Genomic DNA, 16,457 nt, shown 5'->3' on the forward strand with positions numbered 1-16,457 from the left:
TCCTCTGCCTTATTAATGAGTACAGAATCAAAATGTGAACAAATTGTCTTGAATTAAGAGCATATTTCTGGTTCAGAAGAAACAATAATAATGCATGAGAAGAACTCATTTGAAATTAAAAATGAAACTGTAGGTCTGTAAAATTAGTAGCCAACTAATTGTCTGTGGATCATGTTCAGAATTTAAGTTGTACAAAAGATAAATAGTTCTGCAGCGGGGTGATCAGAGTATGATTAAGTATGATGATTAAGTATCGATCAAAAGAAGTGACTTAATAGACATGCACTTGGACTTTTCAAACCTGCAAAACTCCCTTTCTGAATTTTTTTTTTTTATTTGAAACAACACCCCACTCCTTGCACACACACACCCAGAAGTTTGAGACATTTCCCTTCCATCATCACCACTTCCTCAACCACCGCTGTAGTTACACAAACATATTTTGAACTGTACAAAAAATGGAGGAGGATGTGAGAGCCGATGGTATTTCAACAATTTCTCAGCCCAAAAAAAAGCAAAACATTTTAAATCCATAGACTTCATTAAACTACTTTTTGTGTAATTATTCTGCAGTGTCAAACTGGCAGGTTTACCAAATCTATTGGACAAAATGAACAAATTAATCCTTAAATTAAGTAATGGTGTTATACTTACTCCTGCAACTTGGTCCCAACTGGGCTGCAACAATATATTATTTTCAGTAATCAGTCATACACTGTCAATAACCCTTTAACGCAAAAATATTTGCTGCTGCCATTATAGATTATAATTCTCACACTCTTTAATGCACATATTTGCACATTTTTAGATTATAATTTACAGTCTTTAATGCACATTTTTGCACATATTTCCATTATAAATTAGAGACTTTAATGCATATTTTGAGATTATAATTTAGTCTTTAATGCACATTTTTGCACATACGATTATAAATTACAGTCTTAAATGCACATTTTTAGATTATAATCTACAGTCTACAATGCACATTTCAGATCATAATTGTCAGTCTTTATGCACATTTTTAGATCATAATTTACAGTCTTAAATGCACATTTTTAGATTATAATTTATAGTCTTTAATGCATATTTTTTGTAACATGTACATATCCTCTATCACTTTATGTGCATATTGAAATATGTACTTGTAACTGTAAATATAAATCCTACTCACTGTACATACAGTATATAGACATCTTCACATGTACATACTGTACATAATCATCCAGTCCATGTATATCCAACCAGTATTTATTTCTTTGCACTATGTGTATTGTTTCCAACATCCAGAATACTTGACTTGTATATAGACATTTTATTTCTATTTTTTTATTATTGTATTTCTTTTTATTCTGTTATTTATAACCAGAGTCATATTCCATGTATGTGTATATTTGGTGAAATAAACTTGATTCTGATTCATTAGTGATTAATCTGCCACTTGTTCCTACTTGTTTCGTATACAAAACATCAGGAAAAAGGTCTTATTGCAGACTTTCACACATGGTGGAGTAAACCTGCCTCATGGGCTTTTCTCAGATTGGAATATTCTGTAGATAAATGAACAAAATCCTGTTGACAGCTGTGTGAACAGATGCTGCAATTTCCCCGTCCCTCTGAGCCAAGAGATGAAAAGAACAGAGCAGATGTTAGCGTCAGAGGATGCTGCGGTTGCTATTCTCTTTCAATTTGTCACTTTTGGGGTTACAAGAAGTAGCCACAGTAATATTAGGAAAGCTAAAATCATAGAAATGTTCTCCTCCCTCAGAAAGGCTGCCATTATTGAGAATGATAATCTTCCACGAGGGGGCAGTAAAACATCACTGATGCCTTTAGGTTGCTGCAGGGCTTGGCTTCCTCTCTCTGCTCCTCTTCAATCGTTGATTGTTGGATGAATTAAGCAACATCATCAATATAAATAACTGCAGGCGAAAATGACAACCAGCTGCAACTTTATTCAAAAGTTTTGAAAACAGCAATACTAAAAACACTTGACTGATTGTTGTTTTTTTTATAGTCCTCATTATGCCACCACTGTACAGAAGCCACTTGACAGTTTGACATTTTGATCTTCAATACTCAATAATACAAGAGGCAGCAAAGCATACTGATAAACAGCTCGTCTGGATAACTTCACACCAAGATAAATGTCTACAGAACAGTATTGTGCTGTGAGATTTCTAGATTAAAAGTACTACATTAGAAAAAATCACATCTTCTCAGATTTCTTTTGTCAGGTCGGTCGTCGAGTCTCCACACGTACACTTCCATCCACCAGCTATAATGAAAAGACCCCTGTTTCTTTGTTTAGATAAGTAAAATTAACAGACATTTTTTTTTTATTTAGAGTTACGCCAAAAGTACTTCACTATAGGCCTGTGCATGGGTTGCTTTTATTTTCCCAAATGATGCCCCGCTGCAACAGTAGCACTAAAACAACTCACTGCAATGATCAAAAAGGCTCGGGGGTTGGAAATATATCATCAAGTCACAAGGTATCACACACGTACAAGGCCGGTAAAAATCATACATTTGATGAAAGCAGCAAGAAACCACTTCAACGTTGTTGCAGTAGTGACCAGCACACTGCGTCCAAATTCAGTTTTGATGTGTTCAAGCTTTGGCCAAAAGCTTGAATGAATGAGTCGACTTTATTTTTGCAAGAAAACACTGTACAGTTGTTAGGTTTACATTTCAACAAAGACACGTTACTCTAACAGCTTAGCGGGTAAAGAAATGGACAACAGGGACGATCGTCACTCTGCCACAGAAAATGCCATTCCAGATCTGACAAAAGCTGTGAATCCATTTATCCTCCATCTCATTAGAGCTTATTTTTTTTTAATCTTGAGCATGAATCATTCCCTCAAAATCTCTTTTGCCACTCACTGTGAGTGTTGTCAGAAGAAAAGTGACATGTTAAATGTCAATTTTGGAAATGAACAATCCTTTTTTTTTATCATTCCCTCATAGAAATGTCTTTATGCAACATGTACATGAAGCCTGTAGAAAGTCAAGACGCGAAGATTCGTTATATTTATGGTGCAAGACACATTTTTAAAGTCTAGATGACACAGTAAAACATGTCGAATTAAAAATGTCAGTAGCCCCTTATCCCATAAATGAAGATATATTGTTTTCAAAACCTGAATTCACAGTACAAAAATATAATATGCCTTCACTAACTTGGATATCATGAAGTCTATATGGTAAACAGCAGACTCATGATAGTCTTTGATAATCCTTTCAAATTAAGAGTCCTTCCTATGAACTTGCAACACCGTTTGGCACTTTGGCACACCGTGTACTCACAGACCAACGTAAAATAATGCAACCACTGAAGCGTCTACGTGAGGATGTGAGTCGATACTTTCAGGATTTTTTGTTTTTTATATCTAACTTCTGCTTTATTGTGTTGAATGGCATTGTTTGGGGAGGATGACATTTACACAGTTTCCCCCCTGTGACGGCCAATTAGACAGCCTCTGCAGAAGTTTCAGTCGACACAGACATTGTTACTTTGGCTATTTTCACAGTGGTCTTCACGCAGCTCTCTGCAGCCCGGTTGGCAGAGATGTTTCTGTTCTGGCAGTCCGACTCGAGGCTATTGTCCAGCTGCTGGGAGCTGCCCCTGCAGGCATGGCAGGACATGAGGAAGGCGTGCCGCATGTCCTTGCTCCTCAAGGCGTAGATGATGGGGTTGACGGTGGAGTTGAGCAGGCAGAGCATGCTGCAGAACGCAAACACCGTCTTGATGTCGTCGTCCATCCTCCAGAAGAGGTCGTAGACCATGATGGCGAGCACTGGGCCCCAGCAGATGACCAGCACAGCCAGGATGAGCACCAGGGTCTTGGCCAGACGGATGTCCATGCGCGTCTGCTCTGGACGCGTGGTCTGCACTTTAGTCCCATCAGCCGAGTAAACAACGAGGCTCTTCTGGGAGGTGCGGCTCAGCATGCGCACAGCGTGGTGGTGTGCCTTCCACAGGATGTATATGTAGGCGTAGATGATGAAAAGGACCAGCACGCTGGTCACACCGATCCAGAACAACAGGTAGTTCTCGTCTATCAGAGGGAATATGTCTGAGCAAATAGAGTTGAGGCGTTTACAGTTCCAGCCCAGCAGAGGTAGCACTGCGATGACGATGGAGATGGTCCACATCACGCAAAAGGCAATGACCGCCTTGGTCCGTGTCACGATGCGTCTGTAGGCAAGAGGCCGGTGTATCGAGATGTATCGATCGATAGCGGTGAGGAAAAGGCTCCCAACGGACGCAGTGAATGACGCCGTGACTCCGCCCAGCTTGAAGAGGAAAACATTGGGGCTGTCCTTCCTGTGGAAGACATGGAAGTCCAGAAAGCTGTAGACAAATATGACACTCCCCAGCAGGTCAGCCACCGCCAGGCTGCCAATGAAGTGGTAGGAGGGCCGGCAGCGGAGGGTGCGGGACTGGAAGATGACGCAGAGCACCACCAGGTTCTCCAGCACCGTGAAGGTGCCCAGAGTCAGAGACATCACCGCCACAGCCAGCTGCTGGCTCGGGGTCAGGATCATGAAACACTCCATGTCCATGAAGTTCTCCCCACATTGTATGGTGTTAGTCTCATCTCTGAAAGTGCTCCTGTTGCCAAACAAGTCAGTGGAATTGGTGGGAAAAAAGGGGATGCCCTTGAGGATGAGCTCCTCGTCCGCAGGCACTTTGTTGGGGAAGGAGTTGCTGCGGAAAGCAGAAAAGGGCTTCTGCAGGGAGAAACCCGCCTTGGAGTTTACATCGCTGAGTTGGTCCTCGTAGTTGGCGTCGTTGGAGCCCAGATACTGTAAACCAGATGTAATAGTCCGGAAGGTGGTGTCCGCCACGCCGTCCAGCACAGACTTCATGGCTGTGTCTGAGGGTAATACTGCAGTACGAGACGCCTGTACAACCTACAAGATCGATCACAAACATTTCAGACATGTTTGAAAAACCTAAAAAAGAATCTCATGCATATTTTGACAGGATATTAAATCTGCAGCAGTGCACACCTTTAATATAAAAACGCCTTTAACACGAGATAAACCTCACATTATGCAAATATTGTTGAATCTTTGATAGTTTTGTACAATTTTAGATGTTTTTTCAACACATTAGAGTTCATAGATTGGGCATAAACCAAATCCAATGTCTAAGAGCTGGTGTATAAATACTGTATCATGCATCAACACACATAAAATGATTAATCACTGAGTGCTTTCTCTTCAAGAGCAGAAAACCTACTTATAAAAACAAAAAACAGGAACCTGAGGATAAAAACGCCTCTTTTTTTCTATGAGGTGCAGAATCAGACAATGCAATTCCTTTGTACCTGCACAGACTGGAACACCATTACAGAACAAGCTAATTACCTTTATGTAAAACAATATACGGTAAATGCATGCTCAAATTTTGGCAGCCTAATTTACTGTAACAGTAAAAAGATACGCTCTATAACTATATATAATAATCTAATTGCTAATATATGATTTAGATATGTATATTATTTCAATATTGGGTTTTTAAAAAAGTCTCATAACCAATACAGGAGTGTATTTATTGTTATTCTGGTGCAAAAAAACAAAAATCATGCAGGATTATGCACAATAAAAAAAAGAAGAAAACATACTTCTATGCAGGGAAAAACAACCCAAATCATTTAAAGTACAAATATAATAAAGAAAACAACATTAAAAGCCTCATTTAAACATTTAAAAGAAGAAAAGTGCTTCTTTACCTTACATAATTCTCCACAAGTGCGCAGAATAATCCAAGTCAGAAGCGCATCATCCGACAGCTCTTATATAAAAGAATAAGAGACAACCAGCCTGCATGCATGTGTTAGAATGAAACCACCATTATCATCATGATTATTCAGTTTCTTTTGCAAAGTCTGCATGTAACATAAGTTTTGTTGGATGTCCGTAGAAGTGAGTTGGAGTTGGAGTGCGCTCCTGCTCTGTGGGTCCAGGTTGTTGCTGCTGCTGCTGCTCCAGCGCCTCTCCAGCCTCTTTCTCTGTGTCTTCACACTTTATGAAGCGTCGCTCCTACAAGCCCTGTCACGTGTTCCCATATAGCTTTATCTGCCCAACCCATGGAGCTGTCAAGTGCATAGGAACAAGGCAGCAGACGACAGTGGTGGAGGAGGAGGAGGAGGAGGAGTCTTATAAAAAAAGATCTGATTTGAATTCTCAAAGCTCCTCCTAGCAGACGATGTGCTCCTCGGATAAAGAACCAAAAAAAAAACTACATTAAGGAAAGCTTTGAATAATCTTTTTATCTTCCTAATTCATGAGGTTATCTTGAACACAATTTCTACATTTTGCAGGAACAAAAAGCTGCATTTCTCCTTTAAAATCTCCACATGAAGGTAACTTTTTATCAGTCGATCGATTAAAATAGATAATCCCGATTAATCGCAAATTAATCGCACATTTTTTATCTGTTCAAAATGTACCTTAAAGAGACTGTTTGTAACTTTTTACACGTATAAATCTACCGGGTCGGGATCCCATGTGTGCTGGCATATGCTCGCGTGAGGCTACGCTGTTCAGACTCAGACTCCTCTGCCTGCTTGTCTTCACTCACACAACGCGCCCGTTCTCGCTCCACCTCACGTTCATGCGCGCACACTACACACTGCAGAAGAGTTAGTAGCTCTGAGAATATCTAGTGAATGTACAGTGGACGTTTGTGCAGATATAAATGCTGCAGCTCCTCCAGACCAACAGATGTTTTCCGTGTCTTGTGAAGTGACGGAGTTTCGCAGAGAGAAACGTTATCGTCTCTGACCGGGTGCCGGTGTCTCCCCTGTTCCCTCCGGCTGCGGTCGGGAGGTTGAAGCAGGAAAAGCCAACACTAGGATCAGCATTGATTCATGGAGAGACCTTCGTCTGGTTAGCTAACATTACTGCCAAGCAGGTGAAATATAGTGATTGTGGTTTTAGCTGACGTGTGTCGTGTCACTGTTTTGAGCGATGCTCGTTCATGTCTATGTAGAGCGAGCAAAGCGCGAGCCCGACACTGACTTTCGTTGACTTAATGGCCACAGGTGTCGCTGTTAACAAGCAATTCTGAAAGTAAAAAATAGTCCCTTTAAAGGGAGATTTGTCAAGTATTTAATACTCTTATCAACATGGGAGTGGACAAATATGCTGGCTTTAGGGCTGCATTAGGGCTGCCAAAGTGAATGCCGCGTTAACTCTAATTTGCACTAATTTCTTTAACGCATTAACGCAATCGATCTTTCGGAGGTTGTAGCAGGCAGTTTTAAAGCTAGAGTGAAGATACTGGCATCATAAATAACGCTCCAAACTTGCATGTCTGTAAAGGGAAGACTTGTGGGTACCCATAGAACCCATTTTCATTCACATATCTTGAGGTCAGAGGTAAAGGAACCCCTTTGAAAATGGCCATGACAGTTTTTCCTCGCCAAAATTTTGCCTAAGTTTGGAGCGTTGTTTAACGTCCTTTGCGACAAGCTAGTATTAACACTGTGTCCGCTACAACCTAAAGTCGTTAAAGAAATTAGAGGGGTTAAAATTGATTTAGGCTTTTGTGTTCATGCATTCAAAGGCAGATAGAGGTTGCAGACTTCATTGCTAGTCAGTGCATGTCTGCTTATTGTGTGAATAATTAACTAAAATAGAGAATCTCAGAGAACAGAAAGCATCATTTTAATGTTGGCTGAACAGAAACCATCCTCACATGTATTTTATTCCCTCTTTAATAGCTGTTTTTACTTTGTACCTATCAAGCTGTTCACTCTCCTGATATTTTCTGATCCAAACCAATTATTTGGAGGACTTAAAAGTGTTTGTATTTGGATGAAAAAGCAAAAGAAAAGTAGCCAAATAATGTCATTTACACACTGAGAAATACAAATCAGAGGAGCTGAGCAGTCATGTGACAACACAAGATTATTCATACACGTTTTATCATGTTTTATTTATGTCCCCCCCCACCTCCGGATAAACCAGTTAGTTATCAGCACATTAAATCAGATTACACACCATCAAATTAGCCAGTCAGATCCTGCTATGACTCACAATAGCAGAGATATTGCTCGGCCTTAATAAAAACAGATTCAATCCACTGATTATGAATGGTCTAATTTACATGTGTTCATCTGGCCACATCCATGCAAACATTTTAGTGATTTTCTTTTATTTCTTCTCACAATGGCGGAATAAATGGTGCAGGCCAAGGAGGCAGGAGTTTGAGAGGTTTCATTGTCGTAGATAAAAATCAGAATAGATGCATTAATGTGACATTTTGAGGCCGACAGAACGTGAAAACCTTGCGCCACCTCGGGACTGAAACGAGGCGATGGCTCTATCATCATCACAGGTGTAATTATTAATATCGCTCAGCCGTGGCTGCCGTCTCTGTGTGAAATGAACAAAATGTTCTACTTCACAAAATGAGGAGACATTCACGGTCAGCAAATGACAGATGAAAAAAAAAAAAAAAATCTTGAGGAGTATGAAGCTCATATTTCTGTGAGTTTATTTCCCTTTTTTGGCAAAAATAGTCTGCTGGCAGGTTGTCAGTGTGAGCAGCAGACTTGTAAATCATCTCCGAGCTGATTCCCATCAATCTTTAAGCAAACTGAGAAAGAACACATTATTTACAGTCTTGATCTGTTGGACTAGATACAGATAAAAGCTGAGCTCCCTCACACATGATTCAAACCTGAGAGCGGCCCAAAATAAAAAAAAAAAAAGCTCTCTTCCACGCTGATAACTGATTATCTCTCGCAGAGTAACTGGCAGATAAATGCCTCCTGTTCTAGGAAAACATCAAAAGAGCTGAGAGACAGAGGAGAGAAACACTGATTCACTTCCTCTTTTGTTCGTCGGATTGAACAGAAGTAATGATGTTCCTCTCTTCAGTTTGCCTCTTAAACCCTGGAAGGAAAACATCACCCTTGGATGCACTTTCACCATTAGAGAGCATCCGTCTGTGATGTCTCGGTGTATTCTAGGAGTAATGTTTTGATCATGCGTTGTAGTTCGCTTTTTCATCGTTTGTTCCGTTTCGTGTCGACTTCTGCTTCCTACGTTTCTGAGGAATAGCTGCAGAAAAGGTCACGAAGTCATTTCATGCAATTAACTTTATAGGCGCGTTTACGTGTGGTCCAGCCAGCGAGACAAATAACAGGTGTATCTACGATGGCCGCCACGTTTATTGAGGGTATCTTTTATGAAGAAATCAATATCTCTTCCACCTCCATGAAGGATTTCTCTGTGCTGTATGTGCCAGTGTAAAAGTGCAGGGTTATTGAAAAATAAAAACAGCATTTTATAGAGATATGTGTTGTTTATCATTTAAGTTTTAGATCACTAAAAATTAAACCATGTAGTAATTCCTCACCCACTTCTTATATGACATTTAGCTAGTTAACAGCCACTCTAATATTACACCATACCATGGTAGTATTTTAGCATGCTAACATTTGTTGATTCAGGTACTATAATGTTTACCATATTCACCATCATAGTTACCTCCGCCAAGCCGAAGGCCTAGGAAGGAGGTTATGTTTTCACCGGCGTTGGTTTGTTGGTTTGTTGGTTTGTTTGTTTGTCCGTTTGCAGGATTACTCCAAAAGTCCGAAGTGGATTTGAATGACATTTTTTGGAGGGGAGGGGTGTGGCACAATGAACAAACCATTCGATTTTGGTGGCGATCCAGATCATGGTCCGGATTCAGGAATTCTTTTAAGGATTCCGATCAGCCAGAACATTAAGACCTCTGGGTATAACACATGCGCATTGTAACTGATGACGCGTTGATGACGTATGGGGGTGGAGGGAGGGGGAAACAACTGTACTACGTACAGCTGATCTCAACATAAACAAAAATACACGTGGATGATGGCGCAAGCTGAACGGAGAGGGGGGCGGAGGTCTGCGCTCTCCGAGTGCCATTCTAGTTTAGCATGTTAGCATGCTAACATTTGTTAATTAGCATTAAATACAAAGTACATCTGAGGCTGATGGGATTGTGATTAGTCTTGCAGGTATTTGGTCATAAATCAAAGTACTGGACGTATTGAAATGTTGACCCGATGATGGTGCTTCCCAAAGTGGGGCCCGCGGGCCAAAGTTGGCCTTCAATAAGGTTCGATTTGGCCCGCCAAATGTTTGTGATTTCTTTTTTTTTTTTTAATTAAAAGACCTGCGGGATTGTTGGCGATCCCGTCCAACTTTACTGTCTTTTGGAGGCTGTAGGAGGCTGTTTTAGAGTTATAGTGAAGATACTGGTATCATATGAAACTAGAAAACCTAAAGAATCCATTGGTATCATGTCGTGCTAGCTTGTCGTGAAGGAGGCATGGCCATTTTCAAAGGAGTCCCTTGACCTCTCTGACGTCAAGATATGTGAATGGGTTATATGGGTACCCACAAGTCTCCCCTTTACAGACATGCCCACTTAATGATAATCACATGCAGTTTTTTTAATGCAGTATGAATGTGTTATTTTCGCCTATTCTAAAAATGGTGTATTTTAATATTTCTGCAGACTGAGGTCCATAAATAGTCTTGGAGTTACATAAATTAGGTATGACTAGACATGAGCCCCACTGCATTTAGCAGCGGTTTTAAGTGGTCAACTCTGTAAAAGCTAGAAGAATATTCATTTAGGGGAACTTGGGATCCTAGTACCATTTTGTTTCTTAACAATACAATATAATAGGTGTTTCTTTACCACCATGAAGTTCTTTTTTTGGCCCTCCGAGGGAAAAAGTTTGGGCACTCCTGTAACCCCGGTCAGGGATCCCCAAAGAGTTACAATTCACCCTGAGAGAGATGTGGATGTCCGTATGAAATTTTCTGCCAATTCGAGTAGATGTTGATATATTCTGCTGGATAAATGAAGATTGTGACCTGTTGGGGGCGCTAAGAGCTACCAGAGTTATTGGGAATCATCATCTGAACAAAATTTCATGGCAATCCATCCAGCATTTGTTGAGATATTTCAGTCTGGACCAACGTGGTTGACCGACCGACCGACTAACCAACGTTGACACCCATAAACAGGAGCCAGAAATGGAGAGTACATCAGCAACAGCAGTTCTTGCACATTTTAAATGGTAGATTTAACTTAAGGTTGACTTGTATTATCTGACAGCGTGCTGAAATGTGCAGGTTTTTCTTACATCTACATGTAATTTCTACAGAATGCCGGATTAAGTATTCACACCCGTTTGATTGACAACCGGTAACAGCTAAAAGTGTCTCCGTGAGACTGATATATCTCTGAAGCCTGCAACGTACAATCCTCCCTGTCACCCGTGTGCAGAGTAAGTGATTGCCTCTGTTTAGACATGCGGCACCTATAAATATTCATACATCTGCCATAAAAACAACTGCAAGCGTATAAGCACATAACAAACACCGGATATAGCAAAATACTAAATGTTCCAGCAAAAAATGTTGAGCACAATTTTGAATTTCATCAGCTTATTATTGTGATCCCAGTTACTGAGACTTTGTAATATCCACCACATGGAGACTTTAGGCAGCAGGGTTTGCCAAACCGACTGGTGTATACTGTGACAGTTTCTCTGACTTTGCTGGCATGCTAACCTGTGAGTGAGCAATGAGCGATGGCTCAAGCAAAGCTCATGGCCATCTGCGTTTTTAGTTGTGGTACATAACATTTTGTCCTCCAGTGACTCACTTTGAGTCCATGGATCAGAGAGAGGAGCTCAGGGGGGGGAGAAATAAAAACTGCAGTCAGAGGAAGGAAGTCTCTTTTCCAGTTGTAATTTGACTAACTGATTGCTATTCAGTGCTAAATGTCAGACTCCCAGTTTAGGTCTATTTGATCCACTTCATTGCCATTTGAGCGTATTAGCATGCATAGAGAGAAAATTACCTCCATAATCAAACTATTAATTTCTGAACACGTCACCAACACCAGCTGTTTGTAAGTTCAAACATAGCCAAGTCATAATGTTTACTAAGTGAAAATATGTGCATCATTCAATTTAAATGAGTTGCACCACATGAACTACACTCCCTATGTAATAATAATAATAATAATAATAAATTTTATTTATTGCCGCCTTTCTGGACACCCAAGGACACCTTACAAAAATCTGTTAAAACATAGACAGATAAAAAACAATATAAAAACAACAGGACATGACAGAGACATATTTGTACAAACACATAGGATGGGTGATGATGAGTTCTAGAGAGAGTAGGCCAGTTTAAACAGGTGGGTTTTCAGGAGGGATTTGAAAGATGTGATATTGTCAGACTGCCGGATGTGTGGGGGGAGTGAGTTCCATAACCTGGGAGCAGAGCAGCTGAATGCCCTGGCTCCCATGGTGCTGAGGCGTGAGGTGGGGGTGGTCAGAAGTCCGGCTGATGATGAACGGAGGGAACGGGAGGGAGTGTACTCCTGGAGGAGGTCTGTGAGGTAGGTGGGGGCGAGGTTATGGAGGGCTTTGTAGGTGAGCAGAAGGTTTTTGTAGTCGATCCGGGATTTAACAGGGAGCCAGTGCAGCTGGATGAGGATGGGGGTGATGTGGTCGGAGGATTTGGTGCGGGTGATGATCCGGGCGGCAGAGTTCTGAATGATTTGGAGTCTGTTGAGTAGTTTGATGGGAATGCCAGAGAGGACAGCGTTGCAATAGTCGATCCGGGATGTAACAAAAGCGTGAACCAGGATTTCAGTGCTGGAGTGGGATAGTGATGGACGGAGTCTAGAGATGTTGCGGAGGTGGAAGAAGGCAGTCCGGGTGATGTTTTTTATGTGAGATGAAAAAGAGAGTGTGCTGTCCAGGGTGACCCCAAGACTCTTGACATGGGTGGAGAACGGTACTGGGAAGCCATCAATGGTGATGTTTTGAGCAGTGGTGTGTTGAGTTTTGGAGATGTTGTTCTTGGAGCCGATGAGCAGGGCCTCAGTTTTATGGCTGTTGAGTTTTAAAAAGTTCCTGCTCATCCAGCTCCTGATGTGTTGAAGGCAGGTGGTGAGGGAGGCGGGTGGCAGGGCTGCAGTGGGTGCAGTTGAAATGTAGACCTGTGTGTCATCGGCATAGCAGTGGAATCGGACATTGTGATGACGGAGGATAGTGCCAAGGGGAAGGAGGTAAATGATAAACAGGAGTGGACCCAATACTGACCCCTGGGGGACACCCAGTGAAACAGCGGAGCACCTTGACCTGTGATTACCCAGTTTCACAAATTGTAGTCTGTCGGTGAGGTATGAGGAGAACCATGTGAGTGCAACACCGGTGATACCAATATCAGTCAGACGTGTGATGAGTAGTGGGTGGGAGATGGTGTCAAAGGCAGCAGTGAGGTCGAGGAGGATGAGGATGGTGAGCAGTCCAGAGTCAGCTGCACGGAGGAGGTCGTTGGTGATTTTGACCAGGGCTGTTTCAGTACTGTGTTTGGGGCGGAAACCAGATTGGAAGGGTTCATGGAGGTTGTTTGAGTTGAGGTGGGACTGAAGTTGGGCGGCGACCACTCTCTCAAGGGTTTTGGAGATGAAGGTGAGGTTGGAGATGGGCCTGTAGTTGTTCAGATCAGCTGGGTCAGCACCGGGTTTTTTGAGGGTTGGTGTAATTGCAGCAGTTTTGAGGGTGGGGGGTACAATACCAGTGGTGAGGGAGGAGTTAATGATTCTTGTGATCATGGGGGAGATGGAGGGCAGACAGGCTTTGACGAGGATGGTGGGGAGGGAATCGAGCTGACAGGTGGTGGGTTTGGCTTTATGAATGAGCTCAGTGATGGTTAATTCCGTTGTGGGTGTGAAGTTAGAGAGGGTGCTGATGAGTGGTTGGCAGGAGGTTGACATCCAGGGTGGGTCACATGGGGAGGTGCAGGATGAGGCCAGCTGTTGGTGGATGGTGTTGATTTTGTTTTCAAAGAATTCCAGAAAGGCAGTGCAGTGATCAGTGGAGGTATTTTGGGGGAGGGTTCTCGGAGTATGTAGATATAAATGACTCATTCTAAGCTAACGAAAACAAAATTATTCCTATTTTCAGGTGATTATGCACTAAAGAAATAGATCCCTCTTATTCTTACACACTGGTCCTTTAATTGTATATTTCCCACTCATTACAAATTGCATTAATACTATTAACACAAACTAACTTTGAAACACACAGATTTGTGCGTACATATATGAATAAAGCAAAGTCAAATTGGTATTTCAATTTAAATGTGCAGTATATGGTTTGTTTGTCCTCCAAAAACTGTTATTTTTGGAAGTTTTGTTAAAGCTTGTTGCTGCAGTGACTTCCTGTTTACATATTTGATTGCGTTTTCTTTGCAACTTAGGACTTAACGTCCAAAAATTAGTAAATTAAGTGCTTAGCCTAGCCTCGCATGGTTCACATTACAGTGATACTGGATGAGAGGCAAACACTCAGGACTCATAATGCATTTTGCACCAGCCTCTTTACTGCAGGTTGTTCCACATTCATGGCTTTTTCAGGAAGGCGCTCTGGCTGACAGAATCCGAGCCAGAGTTTCCTCCTATACCTCACTAATGCATCAGTAACTACATCATCAATATGGGAGGCAAGCGGAGGTTGAATAAACAAAATGTGCCTTGGATTCCTGCATTCATCAAAGCTTTGTCTCCCACTGGTATACACCCCCTGATCTGAATCTTCATGAGAGTTCGGCTTTTATTAAATAGGCTGAACCAGTGATTAAGGTTATCACATGGCCTATGCATGAGTCAACTCCCTCTGAAAATAGGCCGCAGATACTTCTGTCTTTTCGCCAGTAAGCAGTTCTATTAACTTAGAGCTCATTTTTTAAAGAGATGAATGCGTCTGCTGCCTCCATAAATAACTGTAAAGTTTGTGTGTTTATGTTACAGAGATGCAGCTGCACCATCGGTTCATAACAAATCACAGTTTGTACTGAATGTACGACCATACTGAACTTTTGCTCAATTATGCTAAACAACAACCAATCATCGGCAATTGTGATGAATAGACTCGATTAGTTTCAAAACAGTAGTCACGGGTCAATTGTCTCTGAGTCTCGTCTGTGAGGCTGGAGATGAGGCGTCACCACGTCGTGTATCAAATTATCGGTAGATGGATGTTTCCATTTGTTTGTCCTTCCCCCTTTGAAAGCCTCTGTAATTTCAGAAGGTCACCCCATATTGAAATTCTGCCCGCCAAATACAAGGTTTGTTTATGCGTTTATTGATTTGATATTTTGTTTGAACACTCTTTTTCGTGTACAAATCAAACAACCTTGCTGTCATAAATGAACAAAAAACAACAACAACAGAGCAAAGCCCCAAAAAAGATAACAGAAAGGTTGGCATAGAGGAGCATTTGATGATTCAATAAAAAGTTTTTTTAAAGGGGCAGTTTGATCAGTAAGAACTATGTATCTCCTCCTGCACGTTTCTCTTGGTGTAGGTAGATATCACAAATTTACATATTTTAAAGGTCCCATATTGTAAAAAGTGAGATTTTTTATTATAAAGCATGTTCAAGTGCTATATAAATACTTTCAAACTATCGAAACGCTCAATCCACGGAGAAATACACACAGCCTGTATTCAGAAATTGTGCCTTTGAAACAAGCCGTCAAGATTTTCTGTAACTTTGTGATGTCACAACTGAGCAACATTACACAGTATTAAACGTAAATATTCTAAATGTGTCACAGTTTATTTCCGGTGGCAGTGTAGCGGTGCCTTCAAATGAAACTTGTGAGCTTGTGTTTACATCATGGGGGATGGTGTAAACACATATCAACATTTTCCTCAGACATATTATAAAATTATGAAGAAAAACAATAAACGACTCTACCACCAGCAGGCCATATTTATCATTTATCCTGCAAAATATCTACAAGCCCGATTGGCACAACATTTTGCACGGACATTCATGGTCCCCAGACAATCAACGTATCCTCTTACAACGGTTCGTTTGAAAGATATTCCTCATTTTTCGTTTTCCTATGAAAGTCCAGCAACATGTGACGCATGTGTCAATTTCCCCTCCAGTCTTTTCAAAATAAATGTCTTCACAGGAAACATCTTGGTTAGGTTTAGGCAACAAAACTACTTAGGTAGTTTTAGGAAAAGATCGTGGAAGTGGCGTTACTTAAGTATGGATGTTACGTGACAAATAAGTCATCTTTTGGGTGACTCACACGGGGTATGAACACCAGTCTCCTGGGCGAAAGTCCGGTGTTTTTTGATCCACCCATCAACCCCGACCACCTCTGTACGCAACTTTTGTCGCTCTTAATACTTCACGATTACATGGATTACATACACATTTATTTTGTGGGATATACAAGAATTACAGTGCATTACTTTTCATAGGTATAGCTACAAACAGTGTATGAGACCAGCCTGCAGAGAGGAATACGAGATATATAGCCTGCATGATACAATAAATCCTTATGACTTTGGTAATCCCCTGACTTTTCCTGCAGGGCCTCCACTA

General features: G+C 41.3%; 1 protein-coding gene across 2 annotated transcripts; it reads right to left on the reverse strand.

Moving 5' to 3' along the window:
- Nucleotides 1–1,932: 1,932 nt before the first annotated feature.
- Nucleotides 1,933–6,118, reverse strand: cnr1 (cannabinoid receptor 1). Of its 2 annotated transcripts, none has more exons than XM_074615893.1 (2): nt 5,750–6,118; nt 1,933–4,920 (listed from the first exon to the last, which is right to left on the reverse strand). In XM_074615893.1, the coding sequence occupies exon 2, from the start codon at nt 4,873–4,875 to the stop codon at nt 3,472–3,474; it is 1,404 nt and encodes a 467-aa protein (XP_074471994.1). In that variant the 5' UTR covers nt 4,876–4,920; nt 5,750–6,118; the 3' UTR covers nt 1,933–3,471. The 2 variants fall into 2 exon arrangements, with proteins under 2 accessions (XP_074471994.1, XP_074471993.1); XM_074615892.1 differs by having other exon boundaries at nt 5,745–6,117.
- Nucleotides 6,119–16,457: the final 10,339 nt, after the last annotated feature.

The sequence above is a fragment of the Sebastes fasciatus genome, chromosome 18 (genome assembly GCF_043250625.1).
Source record: "Sebastes fasciatus isolate fSebFas1 chromosome 18, fSebFas1.pri, whole genome shotgun sequence".
In the NCBI taxonomy this organism is placed as follows: Eukaryota; Metazoa; Chordata; class Actinopteri; order Perciformes; family Sebastidae; genus Sebastes; species Sebastes fasciatus.

Bases quoted from the DNA above. Each gene is read 5' to 3' on its own strand.
- cnr1 (XM_074615893.1), bottom strand. From the start codon at position 4,875: ATGAAGTCTGTGCTGGACGGCGTGGCGGACACCACCTTCCGGACTATT.